We start from the raw sequence: 13,570 nt of genomic DNA, 5'->3' as shown, positions 1-13,570 counted from the left end.
GAAAATTTGTTAACAGCTTAACAGTGTCTAGTCGGACAAACTTTGATGTATGGGAACACTGGAACAGGGGAAGTTTTAATTGTGGAACGTGATTTTAATTGTGGAACGTGTCATCCTGACAAGTTTATGATTGTGAAAACTAGCAGGTTGTTTTTAAGTTTATTCAATAGCAAACTTTATATCTGTGTTTGCACAGATTATTCAATATACAGGTTATTCAATAGCAAAAAAATGTTTGTCCGGCAAATATATTGGGCATTTTAATAAGTAGAACATGTCAAATGACAAGAATTATGTTGCTGCAGTCCAAAATAGCAGTCTGATTTTTGCATGAGAGTTTAATGAAAGGGTAACAAATCAATTGGAAATTCTGTCCGACATAATACATGGGACGTTTTCGTAGTCTGACGTTTGAAACCTGTAACCTGATCCACAATTAAAACTTACCCTGTTCCAGTATTCCCGTACATCACAGTTTATCCGACTAGATACCGTTAAGGGCACCCAAAGTCCGAAAATTTAATTTTTTTAACTTTTTTGGGTTATGATTGAAAATTATTCTCTGAAATCTTCTCTTTCCTACGATATATAACACATTATAGTATAAAATATCCATGGTTACAAAATTATTTGTTTTCGGAACGTCTGCACTCAGCTTACCGTGTACCGGTAGCTTTATAACCTATTAGAGTGTTTTATGTTTTTGCGATTTCCCGAATACTAGGTTTTTAACTTTTGATGTCAAATATCTCTGGATCCGTACATGATAGAAGGTCCAAATTTTTATAGATGGAAAATATCAAGTTATTGGTAAAGTTTTATTGACAAATGTACAAAAACCAATAAAATAAAAAATAAAAACTAAACTTTTTTGTGTTTTTTTTTTGTAGGAGTATTTTAAAAAATTTTAAAATAAATGTTTCTTTCACTCCAACTTTACAAAAATCTACGCCGCACTAAAAAATATATGTAATTTCAAAATAAAAAAAAAATATCTAAGTGCTTTGGTTACATATGTGACATAATGTTCATTGTCGTTAAATGGGACTTTGGGAGCTATTAACAAATTTTCAGCTTGCCAATAATAAACTTTTTTTTGGTAAGCGGGATACAGGCCTATATGTTCTTGATTTTGGTTGTATATTCATGAACAGACCAGGTCTGATGTTTTGATGTGGATGTGAGAGGTGGCATGTCGATTTTTACAAAAAAAATGTGCGATAACTTAATCAATAATCATTGACTATCCTCGTTCTCAAATAGGTCGGGAATATTATAAAAAAATATATTAAAAATGATTGAAAACATCGTTTCTTTTCTACTTTCCTTGCTTATAACTTTAAAACTATTTATTTTGGAGCAAAGTCGTAATGAAATAAAATACTGATAATTGAATTTTCTATAAGATAGGACTGGCTAAAAATGATTAAAATTTATTGTCCTTGATACAAAATAGCAATAAATATAAAAAGGGGGAAACAAGCCTTTTCTTATTCAATATTGTTCAACCACTTAGATTGCAGTTAGGACCTTCATAAATCGCTTAGAAAATCTATATAATATAATAAAACAGTTCGCCAAATTTCATTAACGGGATGGGTACGTAGTTTCTGCTCAATGCTATTCAAATGGGATTAATTTTTTTCGAATCCTGAGAAAACTAATAAGTATTTTTGAAAAATTTAAACGCATAATGAAATATTACGTTATTAGCGAGGGCCGAAAGTCCCTGAGAACTTCTACAATGTTTATTTTAATAAGTTAAAGGGGTGAAAAACTAAGAGAAAATTTAGTGGGATTTTTAATTTCAAATATCTTATTCAAAATAAACTTTTTATTTATTCTAAGGGACTTTCGGCCCTCGGTAATAATTTAGTATTTCATTCTACGTTGAAATTTTTCAAAAACATTTATTGGTTTTTTCAGGATTAGAAAAAAATTAACACAATGTCCGTGGTAATATTTTCCAAATCTATCTTTGTCATACAACGCAATCAGTCGAATAGAATATTGTCAGCATATTGTCAGTCAGCCAGTGACAATTTTAAGTATTTTTGACATGGCATCGGGAATATTTTGAGTTGTTGATTAAATAATATTGATAGTGTATTTTTGATAAATAATTGATTTAAGACGTGAACTTAATAAAAAGTTATTTATTGTTTATTATTTATGGAAGATCCAAGCAGAGAATACACCAGGACATATTTAGTGATATAAGTATTTTGTTGTTAAAGACGTTCAAAATTGTAAGCGTTTCATAGTAACAGTATATTATTAAAAAATCACTTTATCACTTTTCCTCTTTTCTCGATTGATTATTAGTTTTTGTTGTACAGTAGATAAATTATTGCAATCACTGAATACATAGTTAGTGAAAAAATTATCATTTTAATAATTAAGGCAATTAATTATACAAGAACAGTTATCCAAGAACATTCAAAAGCCATCTTAAAAGTTAATGATGGCATTGTCAAGTAAAGTTACATATCCATACCAGTGAGAATTTTACTACACGTAATTTGCCGTGTAAAGACAGAAAAAGTAGGGATAGCCGTAAAATATTTGCGAATTATGTATCGATGGCCTTAAAATCAAATTAAATGGAGTTTGCATAATAATTTTGCAATCTAATTTTTTTTTTAATTGAAATTCTTTAAAATCTTACACAACAAAAACTAAACCATATACAAATTTGTCAATTTCTTTTAGGTACAAAAAAGACATTCTACCTCTCCAACGCACTTTCTTCTTCTTATAGTGCCTATCCGTTTCGGATGTTGGCGACTATCATGGCAATCTGTACTTTGCACACTGCTGCTCTGAAAAGATTTGTAGTGGTTGTGTTGAACCACGTACGTAGATTTTTCAGCCACGAAATCCTTCGCCTTCCTGGTCCTCGCTTTCCCTCTACTTTTCCCTGTAAGACCAGTTGCAGCAGTCCATATCTTTCACTGTTCCTCATGATGTGACCGAGGTATTCGATTTTGGCTGTTTTTGTTTTGATTAACAGCTCTTTTTCTTTTTGCATTCTGAGAAAAACACCCTCATTAGTAATGTGGTCGGTATAAGATATCTTCAGGATTCGACGATAAAGCCACATCTCAAACGCACATCTCCAACGCACTGTATAGAATTGAAATCGTATTATTTGGACGTCAGAAAATCCAGAAAATTTTTGACTGCAAAATTATTATGGTCTATTCAATTGATTTTACTGAAATTTAATTTTTCAAGGGTAATAAATTTAATCATTTTTAGCCAGTCGTATCTTAAAGAAAATTCAATTATTTAGTTTCAGTACAACTTTGCTCCAAAATGAATCGTTTTAACGATATACGAAAGAAACTAGAAAAAACGTTATTTTTTAATCATTTTTAAATATTTTTTGTTATTAATATTTCCTACCTATTTGACAGTGTGAATCCGCCCTGGTCTAGTACGTGATAAAAGTTCTTGAACTGTTTTAGAATAGGTTCAAGGATATTGAACAACAACTGAGATTGTAAATACACAAATAATACAATAACTTACCAATCCCTCTGGAGTAGGAGTAGGAGCAATAGGAGCCGGTGCCGCTATAGGCGGTGGTATCCCCATGGGAGCCATGGGAGCCGGCACGCCCATCGGAGGTGGTACACCCATCGGCGGCGGGACAGGCGCGACTTGGCCGAGCGATATTGGCGGGGGCATCGCCGGTACGTCACCGTAAGACTGCAGGATAATCTCTTGAGTCGCCGCCGGAATGTGTCCTCTCTGAGCTTCCGTGAAAGCCATGAGGTGGTCTCGTAGAGGCGTCTTCAATTCGGGCGATATCTTCAGAGCTTCCTTCAGCTGCAGGGGTGGTAACTGCATGAGAACAGCGAAGCTTTGCGGCTTCGTGCGTTGGCAGCACTTCACGAAGCCTTCCCATACTACTTTATGGTTCCAGACCTAAATCAACAATAGCACGTGTCAGTAAATGGAACACAATGTACAGTGGAACCTCGTTAACTCGGATTAATCGGACCGCGGCCGATCCGGGTTAGCCGGAGAAAATGGTAAAAATTAATAAAATACGGTATACTTATAGATAAACTCCGTTATAATTGAAATAACATGAAATATATCGCCGCCGCCTACGAAAGTATAACTCCGAAAAATGCCGTTAAGAGTAGAACTTTCAATGAACGCCGCGAAAAATATTATTTTCAATTATATGATTGTGTAAATTACAATGACTAATAAAGTGTTAGCGAACAAAATTATTTTTTGAGGAGTGAGGAGTATGTATCAGCAAAAAACATCATTTCTGTTTGTGGGTCCACGAAAATTATAATTACTAAAAAGTTCTCAGAAATAATTGTTTTCGTCGGCAGAAACAGAAACAGAAAGGGAAATAATTGTTTTCGTCGACATCTATTATGAACTAAATCTGTTCGTTATAAATATTTTGGGAGTTATAATCTTCGCGGACACGCATATAAAAAAATTGTATCATCAACATTTATCAAAGAGTTATTATTAGACTAATAAAATAAAAAAAAAATCAAAATGTAATTCCGTACAGGTTGGAATAAACTGTATAACAAAGTTTAGGTGAATACAAAAGATATTTTCAAAAAAGTATCCAAATCATATGAGGGGATCATTGTTTAAATAATTAAAAATTTGGTCATTTTGCAAAAGGGGTCAAATTTAAAAATAAAATTTGCAAAAAAGTATTTTTTTTTGCGTTTTAAATAAGCACTATAAATTATTCTTTTTAATAGAAGTTGCGCTATATTACCAGTATTAAGCAAAAAAAAACTGGTTAAAAAATATTTAATACTTTATGAGATATTTCATTTGCTTATTAAATGTTACTATATTTTCAATTGCAAAAACGCGGTTGTTACCAAAAGAACAGAAACCTGTGTAAAATCTCATTACTTTTATTTTTATGTATATTTTCGATAAATGTATTGATAAATTCAAATTTTAATTTAACTTCCCTCTAAAATGGCATTTGAAAATTGTTCTAATTTGTTTATAATTTGTTTTTATTACCGTCGCGGGAAATAAACATTTTGAAATTCTGTTTCAATAATTGGGTTCCTGGGAATTTTTCACTATTTAACAAATTTTTTGTCGTTTTTTCTTCTTCTTTTTTTCCTTATAGTAAAAGATATAGTTTTGCTTTTAGAGGGGGTTTCATTAAGAATGTCCAATCTCTGAGTCGTAGATTCTAGACCTCAAAATATTAAGATATACCCAAAATCGCTTGAATAAAATATGGCTCCTTATTGAGTTACAAGGTGTTTTATTTAAAAATTTTAAAAAATATTTTTTCTCAGTATTTTAAAACTATTCGGCGTATCATTTTCATACTTGGTAGAAAGTGTAAGTACTATACACCCTATTAAATTATGGTAAATACAAGTTTCCGGCTATGACCAGACGCGTACGACAGGGGACAGTAAATGGTTGACCCTTCCCAAATGCTACGTCACTGGTCAAATTGCCATTTTAGCACAATTTTTAGATTCTCCAATACTCTCTATGTAAATAACATCCCCTTTACTCATAACGATAAAGTCATTAGTTTTCGAGATAGTTGAAGTTAAACATGTAACGGCACAGTTATTTAGTTATTTTGATTGTGCCGCTTAATTTTTAGTTTCAAATATCTCGAAAACTAATGATTTTATCGTTAAGAATGAATAATATATGTACTCTTTAGTTTTAACGATAAAATCATTAGCTTTCGAGATATTTGAAATTAAAAATTAAGCGGCACAAAACATCAATCAAAATAACTGTGCCGTTACATGTTTAACTTAAAATATCTCGAAAACTAATGACTTTATCGTTACGAGTGAAGAGTAAGTTATTTACATAGAGAGTATTGGAAAATCTAAAAATTGCGCTAAAATGGCAATTTCGCCAGTGACGTAGAATTTGGGAAGGGTCAACCATTTGCTTTCACCTGTCGTACGCCTCTGGTAATAGCCGGAAACCTGTATTTAACATAATTTCATAGGGTGTATAGTACCTACACTTTCTACTAAGTATGAAAAGGATACGTTGAATAGTTTTAAAATACTGAGCAAAAATAATTTTTAGATTTTTAAATAAAACACCCTGTAACTCAATAAGGAGCCATATTTTATTTAAGTGATTTTGGTTAAATCTTAATATTTTGAGGTCTAGAATCGACAACTCAGAGATTGGACATTCTTAATGAAATCCCCTCTATAAGGAAAACTATATCTTTTACTATAAGGAAAAAAAAGAAGAAGAAAAAACGACAAAAAAAATTTGTTAATTAGTAAAAAATTCCCAGGAACCCGATTATCGGAACAGCATTTCAAAATGTTTAATACGCGCGACGTTATTAAAAAACAAATTATAAACAAATTAGAACAATTTTCAAATGTTATTTTAGAGGGGAGTTAGATCGAAATTTGAATTTATCAATACATTTGTCGAAAACATACATAAAAATAAAAGTAATGAGATTTTATACAGGTTTCTATTCTTTTGGCAACAACCGCGTTTTTGCAATTGAAAATATAGTAACATTTGATAAACAAATGAAATATCTCATAAATTATTAAATATTTTTTAACCATTTTTTCTTCTGCTTAATACTGGCAACATAGCGCAACTTCTTCTATTAAACAGAATAATTTATAGTGCTTATTTAAAACGCAAAAAAACTTTTTTGCAAATTTGATTTTTAAATTTTATATATAATTATTTAAATAAATAGGGGGTCAAATTTAATTTAATAATTCTTAGGTAAAAGATTTGTTCTTCAGCTTTGTAGAAAAAAACCCTAAACCCTGGTCACTAAAATGTAAATTACCTTAGCAGTTAAAAAAGTAAGTATTGTGCAAAAATGACCCCTTTTTAATTATTTAAACAATGATCCCCTTATATGATTTGGATACTTTCTTGAAAATATCTTTTGTACTCACCTAAACTTTGATATAAAATTTGTTTCAACCTGTACGAATTTACATTTTGATTTACATGTAGTGTATTCTTATTTTACTAGACTATATTTTCACTGGAAATGTATTAGGAATCGCATTAATCATAGGTACCAGCGATATACGCACAGTACCAAATCCAAAAACTTTTATTTATAGTCATGAGCAGCGTTGTTGTCCCCATATAGACTTTCTCCAGTGATAGATAGTTGGCGTATTCCATGACGTTTTTTCCAGCTATCCAGCCAACCTTGACTCGCAGTGAAATTTGGTTCACAATCAGGCAACATTTTATTCAGCTTGAGTACTGATTCTTGAATAATTGGTCCAGACACTGGTAAACCACGTTCGCGTTCCGCACAAAACCACACATACAAAGCGTCGTCGAGAGTCTCATTTTTAGCTTTATTAGCCTTGCACCGATTGTCCAAACTGTCTTTTGTTATCATTTTGAAACAAAATTCTTCGATTTTAGTTCTATTTTTCTTCCAATCCGATACTGTAGATGTACCGACACCATATGATGCTGCAATTGTTTTTAAAGATTCGCCTTTATCAATCCTACCTAATGCTTCTAGTTTCTTTTCCATTGTCACTACAACATTTTTACGTTTTGTTGCCATTACGTAGACAAAAAAAAACACGCAAACACAAAATCTGAATAGATTTACGAACGATTACAGAACGGAAGCGAACAATACGACTGTTACTACACACAATACGGTCTCACTCGCAACGATGTTATGTTATTTAATAACAGTGAAGACTAAGACCATTGTTTAAAAAATAATTTTTTAATAGTCTTTTAGTCTTTTTTAAACAATGCTAAGACAGTTTGAAATAAATAAAGGATACTACAGATGCCTGTTGTTTCCGATACCACAACAATGAACGTCGTGTGCCATGAGTCATTTTTACTATCGTATATGTAGTTCAAATTACACAAATACCCATTATCTCTCAAATATTATATTACATACATTTTTATTGTTGAAATGTTTGTCTGGTAAAAATCGGTCCGGGTTAGCCGGACTTCCGGGTTATCGGGGGTCGACTTATCGGGGTTCCACTGTACTAGGAAAATAACTAAAGGTATTACTAACACGTGAATTTTTTCGAATGCTGAATTAACTTACTTTTTTTAATATCAATCGTTGCAGTATGTTCATAACAAAACCGGACAGTCTCGGATAGCTGCACAGCGCCTGAATTACCGTTCTCATCAATAGAGTGGGTAGAGGAGTCTGGTCCATTAGTTGTTGTAATACGACTGCTAATACTTCTTGAGTGTAAACCTGTAAAACATCCATTAAATATGTTTAGTGCTGTGGATATGAGTGTAAACTTGGAAAACATCCATTAAATATGTTTAGTATTGTAAATATCCCTTATTGTAAATATCCCAGTTGAATATTACAACCAGGCACGATAGGCGAGCGGCAGCAACCCCTAAAATTACGTTATTGGGACCGTGCAAGTTCGGCAAAGCGACACCTGGTTTCTAAGCTCAGCAACATTATTCGCACTTTTAATTATATTGGCAATTATATTAGTCCTGGTTACTGGATAATTGTCAAGGCCATATCCAAAAAAATAAGATTCAGGTTATGTTATTAAAACGTAAACAATTGTATGTAGTAAATAAAATTAGTTCTTGAAATGCAGTACTGCAAGCAAAATACAATTAAATAAATTTACCTTTATAATATAATAATTGCATATCATATCAATATTGTGGAGCAATATATAATTTTTCTTCTTCATTGACAGTAGATATGAAATATACGTCAATTTGACAATTTCAATTGGCAATGAATTAAAGAAAGTTACAATATTTCTCCGCTATTCTCGCACGATCGTTTCTCGTATCCCCTCCAAGTACTTGCACACCGCGAATACCGACCACGAAAATCAACGTTAAGGTGAATGACCAATTTTGGTAATTTTTATGTTTTCGAGGTCGCTAAATCCGAATATGAAGTTAATTTTTACCTAGAATTGTTGGAACCTGTTCAAAAATCTAATTTTATGCGAAAAATAAATTTTGATAATTTTTCAACTTTACCTCGCTGTATCTTTGGTGGCTGTAAATATTTCCTTTTGAAAATCTTACTGTGTCATCTTTGACGTATTTAGATAACAATGAGATTTGGTCAAAATGTTAAAACAAATTAAAAGAGAAGTTGTTAATTTTTGAACATTTTGTCGTCATATTTCGTTAGTTTCATGTTTACTTAAAAAAGTTGAGCGACAAACTTTTTAGTTGATAATTTTAACCAACACAGCAATAAAATATAATTTATGAAGACGTTTTCTGGAAAATTTTAACTCAAAATATGAAATAGGAAAAAAGTTCTGTGACTTTATAGACGAGCGGCACACCCCAAAAAACGCTTATTTCTCGAGGTACTGACCACGGTGTGGTGAATGGCTAATTTTGGTCATACTTTATGGTTTTGATGCTGCTGAAAACGAAAATTAGGTTTATATTGAACTTTTAGGTGGGGAAACATTGTCAAAATCGCAATTATACCCTAACAATAAAAAAAATGAAATCACATTTTTTTGCGTTTAACTCGCTACAACTCTGTTTCATTTTAATATTTTTCACTGAAATTTTTACAGTATATATTCCTTACCTTTCTGAAGACAATGGTACCTGTTTCAATCTTCCTGTCTTTTTATTGTAAAAGTTATGAATTGTTTAAAGTAAAAGGTGCAGATTCCTGATTTGTAAAGTTTAATCGCAAAAGTTGAGATACAAAATTTAAAATTTAACTTTTTAATCAAGTTTATGTTAAAATATAGAGTACAAAGAACAAAATGTTTTATAGAAAAAAATGGTGTAACTTTTAATTTTAAGAAAAACGTGATTTCATTTTTTTTTATTTTTAGGGTAAAATTGCGATTTTGACAATGTTCCCCCATTTAAAATTCAAAATAAACCTCATTTTCGTTTTCAACACCATCAAAAACTTAATGCAAGACACAAATTAACCATTCACCACACTGTGGTCAGTATCTCGAGAAATAAGCGTTTTTTGGGAAAGTGCCACTCGTCTATAAAGTCACATAACTTTTTCCTATTGCATATTTTGACTAGAAATTTTCCAGAAAACTTCTTCATGACTCATGTTTTAATGCTATTTGATTAAAATTATAAACTATAAAGTTTGTCAACCAATTTTTTTAAGTAAACATGAAACTAACGAAATCTGACGACAAAGCATTTAAAAATTAACAACTTCTCTTTTAATTTGTTTAAACATTTCGGACAAATCTCATTGTTATCTAAATTCTTCAAAGATGACACAGTAAAATTTTCAAAAGGAAATATTTACAGTGACCAAAGGTACAGCGAGGTAAATATGAAAAACCATCAAAATTGATTTTTTGGCATTTTTGTATAAAATTTGATTTTTGAACATGTTCCACCAATTCTACATCAAAATAAACTTCGCTTTTTCAATTTCTAAGCCTCAAATTATACACCTGGATCCCGCGTACCAAAAAAAAGTTGATTAATAGCAAGCTGAAAATTTGTTAATAGGTTAACGGTGTCTAGTCGGACAAACTTTGATGTATGGGAACACTGGAACAGGGGAAGTTTTGATTGTGGAACAGGTTGAAAATTTGGAACATCAGCCTACGAAAACGTTCCATGTATTTTGTTGGACAGAACTTCCAATTGATTTGTTACCATTTCATTAAACTCTCATGTAAAAATCAGACTGGTGTTTATCACCAACTGGGCAGTTTAATGAGTGGAACACGAACAACCTGTCAAATGAAAGGAATCATGTTGGTTAGTAATAGCAGTCTGATTTTTGCATTAGAGTTTAATGGTAGGGTCACAAATCAATTGAATGTTTTGGCCGACAAAATACATGGGACGTTTTCGTAATCTGAGGTTCCAAATTTTTAAACTGTTCCACATTTAAACTTCCCCTGTTCCAGTGTTCCCGTACATCAAAGTTTGTCCGACTAGACACCGTTAAGCTATTAACGAATTTTCAGCTTGCTATTAATCAACTTTTTTTTAGTATGCGGGATCCAGGCCTATTAGGGTGTGCCGCTCGCCTACGAAACTATACGACAAAAAAGCTAGAATTAGGGAAGAAAAACAAACAAATTTGCATAAAAGGTTGAGAATTGTCACAATTTTGAACTGTATTATTTATCCGCACCGATTTAACACTGACAGATTTTACGATTTCCTAAATGAAAATAAAACTTTAAAATCAAAGAAATTTATGCTTATTTAGGTAGTGATATATACACTAGCGGGACACCCTCAAAAAGCGCTTAGTTTTCGAGATACTGACCACGGAGGGCCGAAGGGCTAAGTTTATTCATACTTTATATTTTCGAGGGTGCTGAAAACGAAAATGAGGTTTATTTTGAATTTTATGTGGGGGAACATTGTCAAAATCGCAATTTTAACCTAAAAATAAAAAAAAATGAAATCACGTTTTTTTGCGTTTACCTCGCTACAACTCTGTTCCGTTTTAATATTTTTTTCTGAAATTTTTACAGTATATAGCTCTAATATTTCGGTACTATATAACGGTACCTGTTTCAAGCTTTTATTCTTATCCTGATAAAGGTTATGAATTTTTCAAAGGAAAAGGTGCGGATTTGTGCATTGCAAAGTTTAATGGTAAAAGTTGTGTGACGAAGTTTAAAATTTAGCTTTTTAATTACGTTTATGTTAAAATAAAGAGTACAAAGAAGTTTTCTGGAAATTTTTAGATCAAAATGTTTTATAAAAAAAATGGTGCAACTTTTAATGTCGACATTAGAAATGCCCATTATAACGCTTATTTTTCGAGGTACTGACCATGGGTGGAGAATGGCTAATTTTGATCTTAGATTATGTTTTTGACCGTGATGAAAACGAAAATAAATTTTATTTTAAATTTTAGGTGGGGGAATATTGTGGGGGAATCGCAATTTTAACCTAAAAATAAAAAAAAATTAAATCACGTTTTTTTGCGTTTAGCTCGCTACAACTCTGGTCCGTTTTAATATTTTCTTCCAAAGTTTCTACACTATATATCACTCACTTTTTTTGAAGACAATGGTTTCTGCTTTAAGATTTTAGTCTTATTCTAGTAAAAGTTATGAATCATTTAAAGTACAAGGTGCAGATTCGTGAATTGCAAAGTTTAATCGCAAAATTGGACTGACAAAATTTGAAATATAGATTTTAAATCAAATTCAAAAATAAAACATAAGTACAAAAAAGTTTTCTGGAAAGTTTGAACAATTACGCTAATTTTTCGAGATACTGATCATTGGTGGTGCATGGCTAATTTTGGTCTTAATTTATGTTTTTAATGGTGCCGAAAACGAAAATCAAGTTTATTTTGAATTTTAGGTGGCAGAAAATTGTCAAAATCGCAATTTTGCCCTAAAAATAAAAAAAAAGTTAAACTGCGTTTTTCTTAAAATTAAAAGGTGCACCATATTTTTTCTATAACACATCTATACCTAAAACTCCCCATAAAACTTCTTTGAACTCTATGGTTTAACATAAACGTAATCAAATAGATAAATTTTAAATTTTGTCACTTAATTTTTGCGATTTAACTCTGCAATTCACGAATCTGCACCTTTAATTTTTAAAAATTCATAACTTTTACAAAAAAAAGACTGAAAGACTACAGTTACTTTCATAGTCTTCACAAAGGTAAGAAATATATGCCGTATAAATTTTAGAAAAAAATATATTAAAATTGAGTTGAGGAACAGAGTTGTAGCGAGTTAAACGTAAAAATTCGTGACTTCACTTTTTTTTCATTTTTAGGTTAAAATTGCGATTTTGACAATGTTCCGTCACATAAAATTCAAAAATAAACCTCTTTTTCATTGTCAGCACCATCGAAAACATAAAATAAGAGCAAAATTAGCCATTCACCTCCCATGGTCAGTATGTCGAAAAATAAGCGCTATTTTGGGGACGTATAACGTCTATATTAAAAGTGGCGCAATTTTTGTTCTATTAAACATTTGTAACAACTTTCCAGAAAACTTCTTGTACTCTATGTTTTAGCATAAACGTAATTAATAAGATAAATTTTAAATTTTGCCTCTTAACTTTTGCGATTAAACTTTGCAATTCAAGAATATGTACCTTGTACTTTAAAAAATTCATAACTTTTACTAGAATAAGACTAAAATCTTAAAGCAGATACCGTTGTCTTCAAAAAAGTGAGCAACATATAGTGTACAAACCTTAGATAAAAATATTAAAATCGACCAGAGTTGTAGCGAGTTAAATACAAAAAAAAAACGTGATTTTTCTATGGTAAAATTGCGATTTTGACAATATTCCCTTTTTGACAAAATTAGCCATTCACCACACATGGTCAGTATCTCGAAAAATAACCGTTATATCGAGGATTTCTAATGTCGATAATAAAAGTTGCACTATTTTTTTTTCTATAAAACATTTTGATCAAAAATTTTCCAGAAAACTTCTTTGTACTCTCTACTTTAACATAAACGTGAAAAAGGCTAAATTTTAAATTTCGTCACTCAACTTTTGCGATTAAACTTTGCAATGCACAAATCCGTACCTTTCCCTTTGAAAAATTCATAACCTTTATGAG

At 31.3% G+C, this 13,570-nt stretch overlaps 1 protein-coding gene across 1 annotated transcript in view; it reads right to left on the bottom strand.

Moving 5' to 3' along the window:
* LOC114334539 (symplekin) overlaps positions 1-13,570 on the bottom strand; it is a 64,201-nt gene that overhangs the window by 253 nt on the left and 50,378 nt on the right. The window contains exons 12-13 of the mRNA XM_050657353.1: positions 8,093-8,251; positions 3,535-3,933 (exon numbers count right to left, since the gene is read on the bottom strand). Coding sequence (XP_050513310.1) covers positions 3,535-3,933; positions 8,093-8,251 — 558 coding nt within the window. The remainder of the gene's footprint in view (positions 1-3,534; positions 3,934-8,092; positions 8,252-13,570) is intronic.

This window comes from Diabrotica virgifera, chromosome 8 (genome assembly GCF_917563875.1).
Source record: "Diabrotica virgifera virgifera chromosome 8, PGI_DIABVI_V3a".
Classification (NCBI taxonomy): domain Eukaryota; kingdom Metazoa; phylum Arthropoda; class Insecta; order Coleoptera; family Chrysomelidae; genus Diabrotica; species Diabrotica virgifera.
The sequence above is the reverse complement of the archived record's forward strand: the minus strand, read 5'-3'. Positions and strand labels throughout refer to the sequence as shown.